General features: G+C 41.7%; 1 protein-coding gene across 4 annotated transcripts in view; it reads left to right on the top strand.

The window, feature by feature from the left end:
• The first annotated feature begins 1,166 nt into the window (after positions 1-1,166).
• Positions 1,167-18,935, top strand: part of ADPRHL1 (ADP-ribosylhydrolase like 1) — a 35,287-nt gene continuing 17,518 nt past the window's right edge. For all 4 annotated transcript variants that reach the window (XM_053970840.1, XM_053970841.1, XM_053970843.1 and 1 more), the window contains exons 1-5: positions 1,167-1,498; positions 5,171-5,335; positions 10,325-10,450; positions 13,827-13,967; positions 16,849-16,976. In XM_053970840.1, the coding sequence (XP_053826815.1) occupies positions 1,285-1,498; positions 5,171-5,335; positions 10,325-10,450; positions 13,827-13,967; positions 16,849-16,976 (774 nt within the window). In that variant the 5' untranslated portion in view covers positions 1,167-1,284. The remainder of the gene's footprint in view (positions 1,499-5,170; positions 5,336-10,324; positions 10,451-13,826; positions 13,968-16,848; positions 16,977-18,935) is intronic.

The raw sequence follows: 18,935 nt of genomic DNA, 5'->3' as shown, positions 1-18,935 counted from the left end.
TTTTTTTTTGGCTTTCTAGCAATGAAAACACACTCTCAGTGTCCTTTTCTGAAACAAGACTGCACTAACATTCTTTAAAACAAGAATGCACTGACAGAAGCTACTTTCACCATTTGGGCACCTCATTTCTTTTAATGTAGAGCAGGCATGGCAATGTTTCTGTGTGTCCTGAAAATCCATTAAGTACAGAGATATTTCTACACAGGTCAATAACTGAGACCATGATAAATTTATTGCTTATTAACTTGTTGCTTTGGGTGCTAGGATGATGCATCCCTTACATTGCTGGCCTTTTCCATCTGAATAGCAACCAGTATTGCCCTCTGAAAAAGATCAAAGAAAACAAAGACCAAAAACGGGTATCAGTTATCAAAATTAGTCAAGTTAATCAATGCTTTCTGTTTACCTGTCTATGTTTATGCTTACATTTCTATTTCTGTCTGTAAAGTAGTAGCAATTTGTGAGTCTTTAGGATTTTATTAGACTTACAGGATGCCATTTCAATACATCTTTCAAAATCGTTTCTTTCCAGAGTTGAAGTGTGGACTGACCTCACCTTTAGGAAAAAGTCACTCTTTGCCAGGGAGTAAGAGGCATGGAACTGAAGTTGCTGTTTTGCTCAGTGTTTATCCAGGGATGCAGTGAATTAGAAGAACATTCTTGTACTAGGTGGAACAGAACAAGATAGATGTTAACAAAATATCTCCATAGGGTGTATTTAGAAATGGGAAAGGTTATCTGCATTTCACTAGATTTCTTACTGCTTAATCCCTCCTTCTACAGTGTGCAGAGCCTGGAAATTTGCTTTTATAATAGCCTTTACTTCTGACTGATCCCTGAGAGGGAGGCTGACTTCAGCAGATCAGAAATGGGTAGAAGAAAAAATATTAATTTACAAGTTGTTGAATAAATAAGCACCCCTGTGGAGGCATCTGTTTTTCTGGGTGTAGAGTTACTTTGGCTGGATAGGGCTGAGGATCTCCTGACTTGCTTTAAGCTGAGTTGCAGAAACGAGGCTTTTGCAGGTCTGGTCTTACAGTTTCATTGAACAAAGCCCCTGCAAAATCCCTGGGTTATGAAATATTTCCTCTCTGTCGGGTCCCAGACAAGAGATGGCATCTGCAGAGCCAGAAAAGGAAGTCCTTGCCTTATAAAGAGAGCTCTTAGTGTGACACAATGGCTGATATAAAGTGTCGGGGGAGCTGAGTTGAAGGCAAAGGAACAAAGGAAGATCAAGATTCAGTGGCTGTCTCGGGCAAAAGGAAAGTGGAAAGTGTCTTGGGGATGGATAAATTTAAGGCTGCACTTGTTCTGGCTGCGGTAGGGGATGCTCTCGGTTATCGCAATTTCTCCCGCGAAAACAATGCCTTAGGCGCAAAAATCCAGCAGGAGCTGAAGGAAATTGGAGGGCTTGAGAACCTGGTGCTCTCTCCTGACAAGTGGCCAGTAAGTGACAACACGCTCATGCACATGGCTACAGCTGAGGCTGTCATCACAGGTAGGTACAGCAGGAATAGCGACCACAGTCTGCAGAGGAACAGAACTGTGGAACTGCTGCATTTCTTAGAATAAGCCTGATTGCTGGGGAAATCATGAGAAAGTGTGTCAGAAATGCTGCTTATGTGAATGATAATGTGCATTAGTTTGGCTGCTCCATGAGCACAATCCTGTGACCATCTCATAAACTGGGGGGCTCTTGATTTCTGAGTATGGAGGGGCTCTTCCTATATTTTCCCTAGAGATATACAGTTGGTTAAAGCTTAAAGACTAAAATACCACATGTCCAGCGTAACAAAAATAATTGCCAAGTAGATTATCTGTATGCTGGAGTACATCAGGGAATAATATAGCCACTAGAGAGTCTTCTGTAACAGATAAGAACTCTTCTGAGTGCATTTTTTACATGTTTGTATCCAGAACTCCAGGCTGGAGTAGAGTTACCTTAGTACCTCCTTCAGGCTAAAAGCACTAGTCCTGTCTCCTCTTTGCTGCCCCTCAAACAAAGGGTTGCATCTGGAAAAACCTATTTGTTTTATAAGGAAAGCTCCATGTCTTTAGTCCAAAAAGTATCCTAACACACTGTATTTATGATGAAATCTGTCATAATAGTGGAAGTTATTAAGATGTCTTCTAAAACCACAATGGTTTGAGAGAGAACATTTATTTTTTTTTAAGGTGGGGGTAGTCTTTTTAAGATGAGAAGTGTTTGTATTGACACCTTACTCATCAACCTAGAGCTTTCTGAGACTGGAAAGATCATAGAAAAGTACACCAGAAGACAGTGATCTCTCAACAGCATTTTGCCTCTTCAGAATGATTCCATTTTTCTTAAATCTCTGTAAAAGTATTCCTGATTTTTCTTAAAACTCATAACACTGCATAGCTACCAGTAGCAGAAGCTCCCAGTGTAGCAGAGTATCCTTCACATCAATGAGGTTTCCTTTGTGCTGGTGTTTCACGCCTTTATCTGCCTGCTTCCAATCTGCTCTAAATTTAGCAGGTAGAGATCAGTTGAAGAGTGTGTAGGACACTTCATACTTGGCTATTAGCTAACCAATGGTTTAAGGGGTAGCTAATATACTAAAGATAAGGGCAAGATGTCAGCCTATCAAGAAAAAAGATGACTAGCATATTTCTGAATATAGGTTATGATTAAATATGTATCATATGTTTCTTGCTTATTGAACCCTCTAAAATCTTAATTTCTGGGTAATCAAGTCAGTTAGACCAACAGTAAAACAATAATTCTTTTCTTAAGTATAGCAGCCTGTAAATTGCTCTAAAGAAAAAAGTTTAAACTACTTTTTCCATTGACTGTGTTTATCCTACGCTCTCATTTCTTTCACCTGGTCAGACAAACATTTTAAAAAGGTGTGTTCATGGGCTGGAGAGAAAAACAGCAAGATGGAGTAGGGAATTTTAGAAAAAATCTTAATTTCACAGCAACATTGGTGAGTGGGATAAAACTAGTCCTTCTCCCTGTTTCCCACAAGGGAAACAAGGAGAACCTGCCCACAGTAGTGTCTCCTCCTGACATGGGAAATGCAAAAAAGCCCCATGGCTCACTCATGGCCCAGCCTAGGTGGCAAATCACCCTTATCAACAGAGTGAAGCTGAAGAAGGCAAACGTCTGTGAGGCTGTTTGCCTGCCTGGCTGCCTGCTGGCCACAGCATTCCCCAGACACTCACCTGCGGCCAGTTGCAGGGTATTTGTAGGCTGGGACAAGCACGCCCATGGCTCAAAGCCATGAAGTCCTGCTGTCATTGTCGGGACACTGTCCTCGGGGGAGCTCCCAGCCTGAGGCTGAGGCAGCAGCCAAGGGGCAGGCCTGTGTTAAAGACAAAGGCAGTTCTCACCTGCGGAAGGGATTTTGGCCAGCGCTTTGGCAACTGCATAGAGAAAGAACATCCCAGGAGGGGCATGGCTACAAGCAACCAGGGCAGTGGGCACTGCTGCAGACTGAACTGCTGCTCCCCAAATCCACCGTGTGCCCTGACTGAAAGGTTGATCTGACAATGAAGGACAGACAAAACATCTGCTCCCAGGAGGAGTCTGTCCTATAAGGCAGGAACAAGGACAGCATCATCAAACGCAGGGAAACTATCTCTGTAACAACAAAAGCATCGCCGTTTTCCTCTCTTGCTTACACATGGGTTAAAAAAAAATAAGAGTTCACCTCTAAAGAAAGAACCTGTCCTATTGATGGCTGAGACAGCAATCTGGCTCCAGGCTTGGGAACCATGGTGGGCTTGAACAGCCTGGAGGTGCTGGACCACAAGGACTGTGCTCTGGGGACAAGGTTTCTGCAGGAGCTGCCAGGCAGTAAACCTGCTTCTGGCTCCCATCTGGATAAACTGTGACACCTGACTCTAAATCTGGAAAGAGCTGGCAGCTTGAAAGTGTCTTGTTTCTTCAGGATTATATGTGGGATGGCCAGTGTAATTGGTAGGGTATTATTTTATGTGAAAGAAGAGGAATCTTTGTTCTACCCTTCATCTTCTTTTCTGCCTGCCTCCATAATGGTACTTCAGAATGTCTCTTGCTTCTGGGACTCCAAACTTCCTCCTAAGTTAAAATTGTGGATTTCTGGAATTCACCATCTCTGACAAGATGAAGATACTTTTAGAACTTCCCCTGCTGTGTCATTCAACCTGTGCAACTAACCAAGTATTAAATGGGATTTCTCTAAGTATGTAGAAAATATATAAGTGGATAAATCCCTTTGGATAAATCCCTTTGGCCTCTGTCCCCACTGATTACACAGCTGTAATAGATGCCAGTGGAAGGTTTTCCTTGACATGAGTCAAGGGCAGGATTCTTCAAGACCAACAACAGACAACATCAGCTGAGAGAAGCAGCAATACTGAAGAAACAGTCTATGTTTAACAGAGGGAAAGCTCCCCCTTAGGCAAGACTGTAGGACTTGGTAAAAATAATCTATAAACAGATGTTGTTAGTGAACTTATTACAGAGAGAAATTCATGTGTTGGAAACTGCCTTCAGGCAGTAGGGATTTACTGCTCTTACTGATTTTTATAGTATTTTTTTAAAAAAACGTCACTGTGATATTATAAGATATTTGGATCCCTGCATGAAAGACCTACAAATTTTAGACAAAATACATATAACATACAGATTAAATAAAGGAAGTTGCAATTTGCGTTTGTATCTAGTCATACATATCTTTTAAAGAGATTCTGTAACGTGGTAATTTAAAAAAAAAAAAAAAAAGGCTTTCATTTTTGAATTGGATTCCCGTTTGTATGGGCAGGGGCTGAGCCAGGCACAGTTGGCTTTACCCAGACCCCACGGCAGCCACGCTGTCAGCTGGCAGTTGATTGTCTCTGTAATGACTTCACAGCACAGAGCTTAAACAAAGGTCCTCAGCAGCTACTGTTGATTAACAGAATGCTTCATCATTACAGTGAAGGAATTAAATGTGGAAAGGAAAGGAGGGAAAGATGAGAACTGAGAGTCAAGACCATTCTCCCTCCAGCCCGCTGTCATGTTGTGTAAAAATGTGACAGTGGCACCAGAAACGTGACTCGGTGTATTGGAAGTGGAAACAGGAATATTTCTCAAATGCACAGTGAGCTTGCTTGCACGTTATCTGTGGTTTTTTGCTTTTCTGCCTTCACACAACAACCTTCTCTTCCCTCCTCTGAGCAGATTACTGGTGTTTGGAAGACCTGTACCGGGAGCTGGTGAAGCGCTATGTGGATGCTGTGGACAAGCTCACGGGCAGGCGGCCGGACCCTGCCACCATCGAAGGCTGCAGGGAGTTAAAACCAGACAACCACCTTCTGGCCTGGCACACGCCCTTCAATGAAAAGGGTACGGTACTGCTTTCCTTGTAGAGGGCCTGCCTAGAATAATGCATGCTCTCCCTGTTTGTGGCTAGATGGAAATTGTTTCCTTTTCCCCCCAACATCAAAGGCCACTACCCCTGAAACGTTTCCATGTTTGCCTGAGGATGACAAGAGATCTGCCAGGAATTCCTTCTGTAGGGCACTGTGTCCTCTTGTAAGCAAACCCCTCCCTCTTTAACATCTATTTAAAGAGGCTTTGTCCTTGGCTCTGTGCCTCAGGGTCCAGATCTTTGTCCTTGAGTTTAATGGTTATTTTAAGAAATATTTTCTGCCATTTTTCCTTTAAACATTTGTAGACTTGGATCTCTTCAGTGACACCAGATCTGAAACAAAATGCCAAGCCTGTAAATTGCTCTAAGCACCAACACTTTCACTGGAGGGAAAGCAGAGACTTCTCCATTTGGATGCCCTGCTAACAGCTATGATTGTTTTGTTGATAATCCCTAATATTCCTACCCTATTTTACCTATGCCTGACCCTTTCTTTCTTTCCCTTTATGATCATTTACTTCTACAATGAATAAAATTTCCACTTCAAGTTAAATAACATGCACACAGCTATGTGCATACACATACACACACAGTGCAATTCATCTTGAAAGCCTGTAGAGACACCCCATTATCAGAGATAATCAGCCACAAAACAGTGTCAGCTCACTGACTGTGTCACTCAGCCACTGCAGAACACACTGCCTCAACAGAGCTGCCTATTGATGCAACACCATGGCAAAGACCCGGTGGCACAATGCCACGGCTATTTCTGGGTCTCTGCAGCCAGTTTTCTCTGACAAAAAAAGCATCTCTCACTTGTCCCCTGCTCCTCACAACAGCTGCTGGGAGTGAAAAGGGTGTATTCTTCCCACCCTGCTATCAGCCAGCCAGATCTGAGAAAGTGCCCCTTTGGCAGTTGTCATGTGTTTTGTGACTGACAGTGGATAAAATTTGGGGAAAAAAATTGTGGGAGCTACTGTTGGCCCCAAGCAGCTCTTAACATTGTTCGACAAGCAGTGGAGCATGGCTGTTGCCTGGTCCACTGCAGTGTTGGAGCTACCACTCTTCTTTCAGCCTTCTTCCTCCCCAGCTTTCCATGGACTAACTGCTTTGGGGATACTCTGGGCTAGAAGAATCTAAAATTAATTCCTGCCTTGAGATCTAGCAGCTAAAAGCCACCTTCTCCATCTGGTCTGACAAATAAGAATTTCAGGAAGCCTTTTTTTCACCCTGAGAGCAGAAGAACCTGAAGTGGACATGTTCTGTCTTCTATGGGACCCAACACTGCTATGGACATAATTAAGTTTTAATTGAATTAGCACAAAATTCTTCTTGAGGCAAAAACATGACACAGGCATTGAATGCCTGGGATTGAATGCCTGGAAGTCAGATTATATTTTGGATGGGCTGGAACCAAAAGGCTGATTTGCTGTGGGCATTCTATCTTATCTTGCTTCCAGCAATAATTCATGTGCCAGCATTCATGGACTTAGGTAATTTTGCATTGCTTATGGATGCTTCTCTGCTCAAATTCTTGTGGGCTTAGTCAGCACACTGAATCCCAAAGTCAAAATGCCCTATGTGTCTCTGCCACCTCACGTCATGCTCATTGCCACACTCATTGCAGATACCTGGGTTATGTTAGAGGCTGATGAGATTCCTGTGACCACCAGAAAACCTGCCCAAGATTGTCTAACACCTTCCATTTTAAGAGCTTGTTTACAATTTACAACACTGATAAGCACAAGGCTAAAATTCTCTCCATTAAGTGTTTGCTTCTGTTTGTCTGTAAGTACTTGTTTAAAGTTTTGATGCAGATGAATTTGCTGTTTCTGAGACATGGTAAAAATGTTTTGACCCACTGCCAAAACTTCAAATTGTTCAGAAGAGGATTGTTGATGTTGTAGAACTGGAACCAAAATCTGAGTAAGGTAGTACCCCCTGAGCCAGATATTTGCTTTTGGCGTGACTGCGAAAGGCCAGTCAAATGGTGAGTCAAATAGCTGGCCTCTACCTGTATCATGTGTATTTCAGGCCGAGACTGCAGCATCCAAGCAGGTCTTTATTTGCAGCTGTGGAAGCAACTTCTGGGCCTCCTAGAAGCATTTGAGAACTTTCTGCAGGTGGTATTGGCAGAGGAGCATGAGGGAAAAGTGTGAGGAAAAACGAGGAAAGTGAGGGGAAAGTTGAAGAGAAGGTTAAGCTGCAGATGCTCAGGAGATAAAGGTGCTGGGCTCTAAGTTTTCATGCAGAATGATCTGTAGTCACAAAAGGCACATCCTCTTCAGGGCTTAGCATCCATTACCCTAATCTTTGTTATTCTGCAGGTGTAGAGTGAAAGAAATCACACTGAGGTATGACATACTAAAAAAGAATTATGTAGTGCACAAATTAAAAGGAAAATAACTGGGAAACATAGATAGGTACAGCAAAAATTCACTGTCTCCTCCAGGACAGCAACTAGGGACTTCTAATGAAACTTGGAGGTCATGAGCTCAAAGAAAGACAAAAAAAAGGACTTCATACAACACCTACATAAGCTACATAACTATTTTCCAATGCCAATTTGCAGATGCTACAGTTCATATGAGTTCAAAAATGAGCTGGGCAAATTCACCCAGGGGAAATCCTTCAAGGGTTTTTAAGCAGAAAGGTGAATAGCCAGCTGCCTCCTGGATCAGGGAGACAAATTGTCAGCAGCTTAGTTAGTACAAAGGGGTAATGTCATTGTACTTCTCTTTTACTCTTTCTCGAGTATCCTCCTCATTGTCAGACATGATGAGGTGGCTTGACCTTTGGTCTGATAATGGAGGACAGTCCTTACATTGTCACATGTGTCACCCCTGTTGCTTGGACTAGTCTTGCTGTCCCTTGTGTCCTTAGTTGAAATGGTAGATGTGGGACATGGGAGTTAGCTCCCTGAAGCTCTGTCTGGGTATAATGTTACTCCATGTGATGGAATTTTTTGTTACCAAGTTTACTTGTCTAATTCTACAGAAGATTTTAATGGAACTTCCCAGACTGTAGGAACGCAATGAAGTGGGAAAGACAAGCTCCTCCAGACCAGCAGTCAGATTACTGTAATACACCTTCCACTTCAGATATGCTGAGAGATGTTATTTAATTAGCAGTGTAGTGCAAGAGCCTCCCCTCTTGGATAACCAGCATGGACCATGTCCTTTGGCAAAACCAGGTCTGCATAGTGAAGACTCTCATCTGCTAGCCTATGGCAGCAGATGATTTAATGAAGAGTTTGGTCTTGCAAGCAGGAGATATTTCTTCCGGTTGAGCGGTGCCCTGGAAGACTGGATTTCCCTCCTGACTCTTCCTTGTGGTTTCTATGTGATCTATGGGCTAGGCAGACAGTTTTATCTGCTCCTGGACAGCTGCTCTAGGGGAGAGGAAGAACTCTTTTCCTAAGAGGGAAATTCAGATATTGCACCTGGAAATGCCAGTAGGTGGTTTATGTTAATTTGGCTCAGACTTCAGTTTGGCTTGAAGTAGATCTCACTGCCACCTCCACTACTCCACTTGGATCACACTCATAATCTCAGGACATTGGAGCTGAAGTCATTTGGCATGAGACTTGATGGCAAGAGGTGTTCCAAAAGAACCCCTGCTGCTGTCACAGCAAAGTCCAGTGGAGCAGCTGAGGGCCCTTCTCCAGATAAGTTACTGAAAGCTGTGACCCTGGCTCCTTGGCATCTGCTGCTTCGATTCACTCTGGCCCCCGAGTTGCCCCTACTATGCCATCATACACACTAATGGACATACTGCATTTCTCCATGCTGCCTGCCTGGGAAAGACAAGGAGATTGGGCTCCTAATGCAGGTTCACAGAAGCTAAAATTAGGTAGCATAAATACGCCCTTTATCTTACAGGAACCTAGAAGAGAAATGCTGATTGCTCTCAGCTATTCCCAAGGTCACTGGGAAGTGTGATTGAGCAAAGGCAGCGCTGAAAAATGCCAAGTACCTTGAAAAATAGAAGCCTACCCATCTCAGGGTGGTTGCCTGCAATGAGTTAATGCTTTTTTGGGCATTGGCTCACCAGCTGCAAAGAGGAGATAATCACCTCCCTGGTGCCTGGTGAAGATAAGCTCATTAAAACTTCCCTGGGATCCTAAAATTACTGTGATAAGTACTGCAGAGAAACTCATTAGTAAGTTTAACTCCATTCAATGAAGTGTTTAAAAGTTGAACACCTGGGATCACACATTCAGTGCTAAGGAGTAAAAGAAATTTTGAATTAGCTCTTCGATAAACAAATTTTGTGCTACATGGGGGTGGAGGTTCCCAAGACTAAGCTTGGTAAGTGTAGCTTGGCTGTAGCACAGCAGGCACTAATTTCAGGTTGAATGGGAAACTTCAGTTCTGACATTGCCTAACTTTGTAGGATTTGGCTCAGTAGCCTTTCGTTTCTTTTGGACACATTATTTTTGTATGTAGCAGAAACTGGTGAGGCTCTCCAGGACGAAACATGCATTAAAATTGAAAGATGAACTGTGAAGTTCATATAAAGTGTTTTAATTATGTGTTTACAACTATCAAATAAGGGTGTAGGAAAATGTATCTGTTTCTCAAAGTTCTGTTTCTGGTGTGGGTACCTGGAGGAAGCAAAACAGCAGTGTCAGCCAAAAATGAGTGAAGACGGGATGAGAGTTTGGATCAAACAAACCCTGTGAACAAGAGAACACACGGCTTTCTGAGCCCACTATGGTCTTCATAGCACTTGATTATATTGGAATATAGCTGTAAAACCAGAATGACTGTGGAGGAGCAAAATTCCTCGCAAGAAACTTTCAAAACTTGTAACTCATTTTGCATGGTAATTTCCCATTCCCTGAGGAGTTCCCTTCCCACACATGAGCTGATTTAATGAAGCGTGCTTGTCTCACATTTTATCAACATATTTGTTTGAGAACAATTTCCTTTTAAATACATGTTGTTATCCTTTTACTTTAGGTTCTGGATTTGGAGCTTCCACAAAAGCCATGTGTTTAGGGATGCGATACTGGAAGCCAGAAAGGCTGGAGTCACTTATTGAAGTGAGCATCGAGTGTGGACGAATGACTCATAACCATCCCACAGGTAATGCCTGCACTCTGACATCCCCTAAAGCAGCTTTGCTCTTCTGCAGGGACCAACGTGGCTCCTGTGAACTTCCCTGGTTAAACCACTCCTGCTTTGCAGGCTTCAAGGCCTCAGTTTGAACTTTGCTTGGTTAACACATACAAGTGTATATTGCTTATATATTTGCTTGTATATTATCCTCAAGCATAGTTGTTTTCTCTCCTAAAATCCCAGTATCTAAACATAACCTGCCTTGTCCAAAGCATATTCATGTTAGTTTCTGTTATGGTTTGATATTGGTGTAATGTTAGTGTTTTTATGAAAATATACTTTTTTAAATAAATGTTGTGAGATGTTATTAGGAATAGAGTAGAGTAGGTTTAAGTTTAATAATAAAGGAAAAAAAAAACTTTATTAACTTACTACTATAGAAGACATACACACTAAATTTAGGATGAAGATTTTTAAAAACACTTTTCTTTTTCTTAATTTTTAAAATAACTACTATGAAATGTTACTTGGGATTTTTGATTAAATTACTACTTTTTAGGTAATTAATATTTAGTTTATTAAGGGAGAGAGAAGTTTTTTTTGTGTTATAGACTTTTTAGGAAACACAGTTGTTATTTCTTGTGTTTCCTTGTTATATATGGTAATTGTTTGGAGAAAATTTGTTAGTGTGATTTTTTTTTTTTATGTTATAGTGTTTTTATTATTGTGTATGGATAGATTGTTTATAGGGTTTTTTTAAGGATGTTTTGTTATGGATTAAAAGAGATAACAGTTTAGTTTTTTATTTTGGGATTATAGTTTTTTTTAATTTTTTTGGGGGGTTAAGGGTTTAGGAATAGAGATTTTTTTTTTTTTTGAAGATAGAGGGTATTTTTTTTTTTTAGTTTTCTTTTTGGTTTTGTTATTTTTGTGTTGTTGGTTATTGAAGTAGGTTTTTTTGGATTACTACTGCATTTTTTTTGATGATTGGAACTAAAGAGACAGTTTTCTTGGGAGTTCTTGCTTTTAACTTCCTGTGTTCTTAGAGGCATGTCTATACTTTTAGTGGTTACTTTAGGTGTTAATATTTAAACTTGATTATTGATTGGTTTGACTCAACTTCTTGAAAAAAAAATTTACTTTTATGATCAAATTTTAGGATTCATGTATATCTAGATGACTCACTGTTACCATGCAAATTTATGGTTCAGGGGAAAACAACATTTTTCTCTTGGCAGGTTTTGTCATATCCAACCGCTGTAGGTAAAGTTAGTAAGCCAAAAAAAAACCCATTAGGATACAATCTGAAACATTTTCTAAACAAAACCTAAATAAGCAGATTTAATGTTGTTTGTAATATTCAGGTCTGTCATTTTGATAATTTTATGCTATGTAAACATGTATTCATTCTGTCTGTTTTAAACAGCAATAAATAAAACCATAATGAATGGTGACATGTTCAACATGCTCACTGCTATGACGCAGTCAGAAAAGCCATAAGGATGCCATTGAATTAGGGGAAAAGCATTCAAAACAAAGCAGAAAATTAGGCTGGTATGTAAAGTCCGTGGTGCATTAGCAGCCGTAAGGCTGCTTGTAGTCTACATCCATCACGTCAGAAAGGGCTTATGAGACCCAGAAAATGGCAGCAAGGAGGATCCAAGTTGTCAGACACCTTCCATCTAGAAATTACATCTAGAAAGTTTTCAGCTGGGAAAAGAAATAAGTAGCACAGCAGGGAGGCTGGAGGGGTGGAGAGGGGTGGAAGGGCCACATGCACCTCACTGCCATCCTGAAATGTGTCAGAGAGATGCCAGTTATGTTCCTCATAACTCAGACTCAGAAAACCCAACCAGTGTGTCAGCTGGGACTGAAACAAGCAGACAAAGGAAATACTTGTCCATGTTATGCACAGTGAAGCCTCAGACCTTGATGCTACAGGCAGCTGCAAAGTCCATGGGTATGCCTGGGTTCAAAGGAGACCAGGCAAAGAGGCTGTCTTGTCAAAATCAAACAAGCTGTGTAATTAGAATGACCCCTAAAAGTAGCCTAGTTGCTCTGGGGAATGGAGAAGCCAAACCACTTCACTCTGGGGCTGCCTCTGTCTTCCAGAGGCAGACACCTTGGCTGGTGTGCTTTCTTCCCCAGTGAGGAGCAGCAGGCTGTGTGAGGGCTACCATGAGCAGGGGCAGCAGGGCAACAGCAGCAGTGGGTGGGCAGCCTGGGGAGTGGGCAGGAGGAGAGTGCCAGCCCCTGGAAAACCTTCAGGACACACCCCAGCCTCTGCCACCCTCTGAGTGAGCTGTCCCACTGCCCCCAGCTAGCCTTTTGATTCACACTCTAAACCTTCTGCTGCCACCTTCACAGTAAATGTGTCCCTCAAGGATCTTTGTGGCATCTGGGCTAGATGCTCTCTATCTGAGCAAGATAGATACACGGGCTGTTATTCTTTACAAAAACATCTATGGGACTCAAGTTGGATGTGCCTTGGGCCTGACCCAGTATTGCAAGTCTTGTGGCAGAAGGAATTAGTAATCACCTCATCTGGGCTTGTCACCTCCTAAGATAATTTTGTTTTACCTCCAGCAAAACACAAAAGTCATGATTACCTCTATGCATGGGTGAACGCTTTTGGACCCATGCACCGAGAGAAGCACCTGCATCAGTACTTTGTTCAGCTTGGATTTATTTAAATGACTGTCTGGTTTTCTTAAGCTTCTTTTGCATACTGCACCAGGTTGGTTTTTTGCCCTTGACAGAATGCCAAGAGCACAAGTAAATGCAAGAAATGAGCCGACTGTTTCTGGTGTCATGGAAGTGTTGAGTGCCCATCAACAGTTACAATATTTGTAATATTTTTAATATTTAAAATGTTGAAATATTTGTAACTGAAATAGAATACCAGCATGTCTTTCTTGGACAATTTCTTCTTTCTTCTAAGGGGACATGGGTTTGTTCCCTTAGAGTCAAATGAGACAGAAATGGTCTTAGATCTAGCAACCACCACTCTTGGGCTGGATGATGCTGTAAACAAGCTGATATAGCCTGTAATTGAATCACTTTGTACAAGTCAATTATTTCATGTGACTTCAATTAGAAGATTTTCAGTATCCCATTGGTAGATGATGTTTATTTTTGATCCCTACCTCAATTTCTATCACATTACACCGCTGAGAACACAAGCTCCCTTCTATGTAAGATAAGTCGCAAACCAACGGGCAGCACTCATTAGCCAATAATCTCGACATGCCACGAGTCAGGCAGAGATGGGTTGTGTACATTTGCTAATCTACCTGACAGCCACGAGACATTCCACTGGTGATTTTAAAAGGAAAAACAAGGACAAAAAGGATGGTACCAGCACAGATGCACACTGGTAATCCTCGTTATTTGTGAATTCCAGGTTTTCTAGGGTCCCTATGCACAGCTCTCTTTGTGGCATATGCAATACAAGGGAAACCCCTTGCGCAGTGGGGAAGAGAGATGATGAAGGTTGTGCCCATGGCTGAAGAATACTGTAAGAAGACCATTCGTCACATGGCAGGTACCAAGATCAAATGTTTATTTTTTTAAAGCTATCTTTAGCTGGAAAGACACTGAAGAAATGTCACTCCCTAGTCTTTACATCTTGTTGCTTTCCCCCTTCTCCTCCCTCCAGAGGTTGTCCTCCTGCTTTCTCCGCTCAGAGAAGTAAGCTCTTCACAGGTGGTGCCACCTTCTTATACCACCAGTTAGTTGCCTGGTGTATTGGTGGCAAAAATATAAAGCAAAATAGCAGTGACCATGCCCTACTGCACAGTTTTATTTTTAGGGAATCGTCAGAGATTGCTGGGCAGAGGAGAGAAAGGAAATTATATTTAGCAGGTTATTAGGCAAACTGACTGCTGAGATTAATTATTCAGCTGCCTTCCATCAATTAGCGCAGTTCAGCATCTTCCTTAAGGAAAACCACTGACATTCCTCATCTTGCCAGGAAAATTTCACCTGCAGATGTCTCCTGGCCAAGAGTTAACTTTTGACCACAATTCAGATTTGACTTGTTGCTTTTCTGAACAAATATTTAAGATACAACCTGTTGTATCCTCGTTTTAAACAACTAAGTGTCACCCAATTACTGAACTTGATACTGCTACTTTCTTATTGCTATGCATCTGGTCTTTGGGGCAGAGGTACTTTAGTCCCCCCTTGCCAGGAAGTGATGTTTGTGATGGTGAGACCTGCCATGGACAGACAAGTATCATTACATTGAAATATCAAGGTAAGAGATTAAGGGACAGCTGTTGAGAAAGATTGAATTCTATAGAAATCTTTATTCAAGAGCACTCAAAAATTAAAACTTACCCCTGAAGAAAAGCTGCTGCTTTAAAATCTGAAAGGAGCTCCAGGAAGGCTTTCTGAAAGACCCTGCATTTTCATCTGTGCCTCATTGCACACCAGGATTTTTTTAGCAGAGACCCATGAGGAGCAGGTGCAGGATTAACGCGATTGAGCGTCTCTCTGAGTGGCTTTGCAGCAGGTCCCTGTCACTCCACCCGAGCAGGACTCCTCGTGTGGAGGTATGTGTGCTGGGCTCCTGAGGCATGCCCTCCAGCCAGTGCCCGTATTGTTGAGCTTCATCCTATTTTGGTAATGGGAAAAGTGTCCTGCATTAAAGTTAAGCTCCTTGGCTGCTGAGATGTGCTGCAAAGAAATCCTGCCAAACAGAGTCCTCCAGTTTTAGAAAATCCTATTTTAGCTATATTATCCTCCATGGATAACAAACAGAGTTTGTTATCCATGTCACAGAGAGTTTGACTCTACAGCCCTCTCTGATATGCAGTTCAATTACTGGCCAGATCATTCTATGGACCTGAATGTGACCATCACCTCGGCTGGGCTCAAGGGATGGTGCAGAGCCTTGCTAGGGTTAGTGGCATGGGATTCTGACCCTGCTACAGGTCCACCCAACAAAAATCTCCTTCAGCTGTTTGACCCCTCTATTTCTGAAACTGTGGAACAAGCACCTTGCTTGTTAAGGTGCTATAAAAGAAAACATTCCTTTTGAGGCATTTATGGTTTATTGTCATGGGGGAATTAGGGGAAAAGCCCTCACAAACAAACAAAAAGCCAACAAAAAAAGAAAGAGGTCAGGTCACTCACATTTCTAAAAACTGTCATAACCAGCTGCTGCAGTGGGCGTTGATAGTTTACATTTGCTTTGCTTACATTTGTTTTCCTCTAGATGCTATATATACATCTAGATGCTCTCCTTGGCCTGATGGCTGTAAATGCCCTTTCACTCTATTTTTGTAAACACCTCCCTTTTTTAGGGTTCTGGTGAATGGTTTCTTTGAAATGAGGCCATGCTGGGTCATAGACTCAGAAAAAGGGCAGCTGGACATTTCCAGGTGATACTGGAAATGAAATGAATTTTTACTCTGTGAAAGTATCAGGTTCTACAAAGCAGCTTGGATTTTTAGAAAAAAAGCCCCTTAAAGATCTTAATTGCCAAAGAAAGTCACCACTGTGGCATTTTAGGAAAAGAAGCAAAATCATCCTTCAGGTTTGGTTGTGTGTGCACTTCTCAGCCACTGAGCAGCCAAGCAGGAGAGAGACAGGGAAAAAGTGGGAGTTAAATTTATTTTACACCCATAGTCCCATCCCAAATTGCTAGTTTGCCTTGGTATACTTAGCCATCCAGGCCACATCACTGTTCTCTAATTCCTGACCCCCTTCAGCTTGCCAGGCAGGGCTTCCCTCAGGCCTCAGTTCTGCAGGCAGGTAGGTGCATGTGTATGTGCTTAACAGTCCAGTGTGGCTGACATAGGTGCCTTTTTAAGCCTTTATAAAAAGGGTGAACCAGAGCATTGCCTTGAACATAAACTAAATTTAATAAGTTTATTTACGTGGGGAACATTAAGCATGATTAGAGATCATATCCCAAAGTGACAGAAAAAAAGGAGAAAGACATGTTTATTTAAAAAGGCTTATTTCTATGGGCACAGGTAGCAGATGTGTGTGTTATTCATCCCTTTGCTACACTTGATATGTATTATAATATATGCAAATGAGAATTTTGGACTTCCCTATAATAATAAAAATAAATAAAAAGAATAAAAACTGACAAAGAATTGATTATTTTCTTTTTGTTGACTCTTATCTTTTCCTTGCAGTGCTCTTCAGTAAATTCTTGTAAAATTTCATCTTGATATATCTTAAATGACATTAAAATAGCACAAAATTCTGAAAGTATTTTCTTCATTGCATCCTCTGTTTTCAATTAGATGTCCTACTCCATACGTACTTAGTATAAATGCGGTACATTACTGTAAAATACCTGGGGTTTCATGTCAGTCAATACTGTCATTATCCTTAAAATATGTTAAAATAGAACTGAAATTGTTCTTGAAATGAAATACTACATCATTACTTTATTTTGCCTTCAGAATATCAAGAGCACTGGTTTTACTTTGAAGCCAAGTGGCAGTTTTATTTGGAGGAGAGAGAAATCAATGAGGAAAATCAGAATCAACCTGTCTTTCCAGCCAACTATGATGCAGAGGAGAGAGAAAAGGTAACTGCAACTTCCAAAAGTTCTTGGGATGGCTCTGAACCAACAGAGGTATTTTCAAAGTGATACACCACTATTTTTCAACTGATTCCACTGCCAGAGTAGTCAGGAATTTTTTTTTTTTTAATTTTAAATTTTTAATTTTTTTTATTTCAAGAAAGAAAAAAACAACTCTGGTACGCGTTAGCTTAAAAGAAAAGCAGTTATGACCAGTCCTGTGTTTGCTGCAATGGGAGAAAACAGTGCAGAGAGGCAGGCTTAATGGTCTGGTACCCAGAGCAGGTACAAAATATGGGCCATGGCTATCTGAGGGTGGAAAAGGCAGATGTCCTGCCTGGGGCAATCATCAAAGCCTAATGGAACTGTGGCCAGAGTCTGATAAAAATACCCCCAGGTATTAGAAGCTGGATTTGCTCATGTTTAGTGGAGGATGTGGCAGGATCCCCAGCTCATGGCAGGGGACTGGAACTCAGTGGGCTTTAAAGGTCTCTTCCAATCCAAAGCAGTCTATGATTTTCTGGTCCTTCAAGCAGAAGACAGACATCCCAAGTGATTGATTCACTGCCAACCTGGCCTGTGCCAAGCTAGTTTTAAGTGTCTTGAGAGATGGTGTTTCACCACATTCCATGAGATACTATTTTATAATGTACTTGATCTTTTCTTTGCTGGTTATATCTTCTTAACTCGAGAGAAATAATGTGTCTTCTTCCCTGCTGTTTACAGCTATCTGATATGGGCTGGCACCCCACAAAACTCTCCACTTAGCAGCTAAGCAATAAGTATGTGGTTCTTGACACCTTTTGCCATAAATCAATCCCTTTTTTCCAGATTATGTAAGTATAGTTCTATGCTTACGAGTAACTTTGTGTATTTTTAGGTGATTATCTGTGCAGTGAAAGGTGCCTATGGAAGTCTGATTGACTGTGGATAATAACAAATTGCTCACTCTAAATATAAAGAATATTCCCTTCCAGGTTTATTTTACTAATTCAGTGCCATGAATTTGCTACTAGTTTTATACTCCTTCCAGTACTACTGGAGTCTCTGCAAAGCTTTAGGAGAGATTAAACCCAACAGTAATTTCTCATGATCATTTCAAGAGAGAACTGTATGAATTTTTAATGCAGAAGCAAAATTTACCTCCATTACCCTAGCCCAACTATTTTGGCCTACTGAGCTATGTATTTTGACAAGAAAGGAAAAATGGTGCTTGACCCTCAAATTCCCCCATCAGGCAGAGATCATAGCCTGGCAGAAGTCGAGACACTTCATTAGTGTGCTAGTAGCTGTGGAAAGAATAGATGAGGAGAAGGTAACCATTCTGCCTGCCTTTTTCCCAGGAGTGCCCTCCCTTTGCCTTCCCTCCAGACTAGCTGTCCCCTTGTGCTTGGGAATACAGCCAGTTGCCTTTCCACATGCAGTTAACAGAGCACCAGTATCTGGCACAACTCTTGCCCACAGGAACATGCACGTTCCTGCTTGGCCAGGTGCACCTTTCTGCAGGCACAGTGCCAGCTGTATGTGAAAGTGAAGCTCTCAAATGTGGCTTGGATTGATCCAAGCATCTTTCAAAGGCAAATTCCCTCCCAGAAAGAAATCACACCTTGAAATGCTTAGCAGCAAAGGCCAAACTCCCTATAAGCTGGTATATATAATTTTTCAGTGATGTGCCTTTGGAAGATGTTAGATACATGGTGAATGGGCAGACATTGCTCAACACGTGGGATCAGCCTTGGTTCTGCAAACAAAATACTCACCTGACTCACTTTCCTGTGATGGACACAATGTGCCACAAACGAGGGAGGAACAAAACCAAAGTCATCCATCTATAGATAATTAGACTATAAGGACCTTGTTCCCTTAAGATGAAAATGCTTAAACCAGCAGTGAGAAAGAACCCAGAAAGGAGGGGGAAAAAGAATGGAAAAGGAGTGCTAGCCAGCAGGAGGTCAGCTCCTGAAG

Source organism: Vidua macroura, chromosome 2 (genome assembly GCF_024509145.1).
Source record: "Vidua macroura isolate BioBank_ID:100142 chromosome 2, ASM2450914v1, whole genome shotgun sequence".
NCBI classification, from domain to species: Eukaryota; Metazoa; Chordata; class Aves; order Passeriformes; family Viduidae; genus Vidua; species Vidua macroura.
Note: the sequence above shows the minus strand (reverse complement) of the source record. Positions and strands in the feature narration are given on the sequence as shown.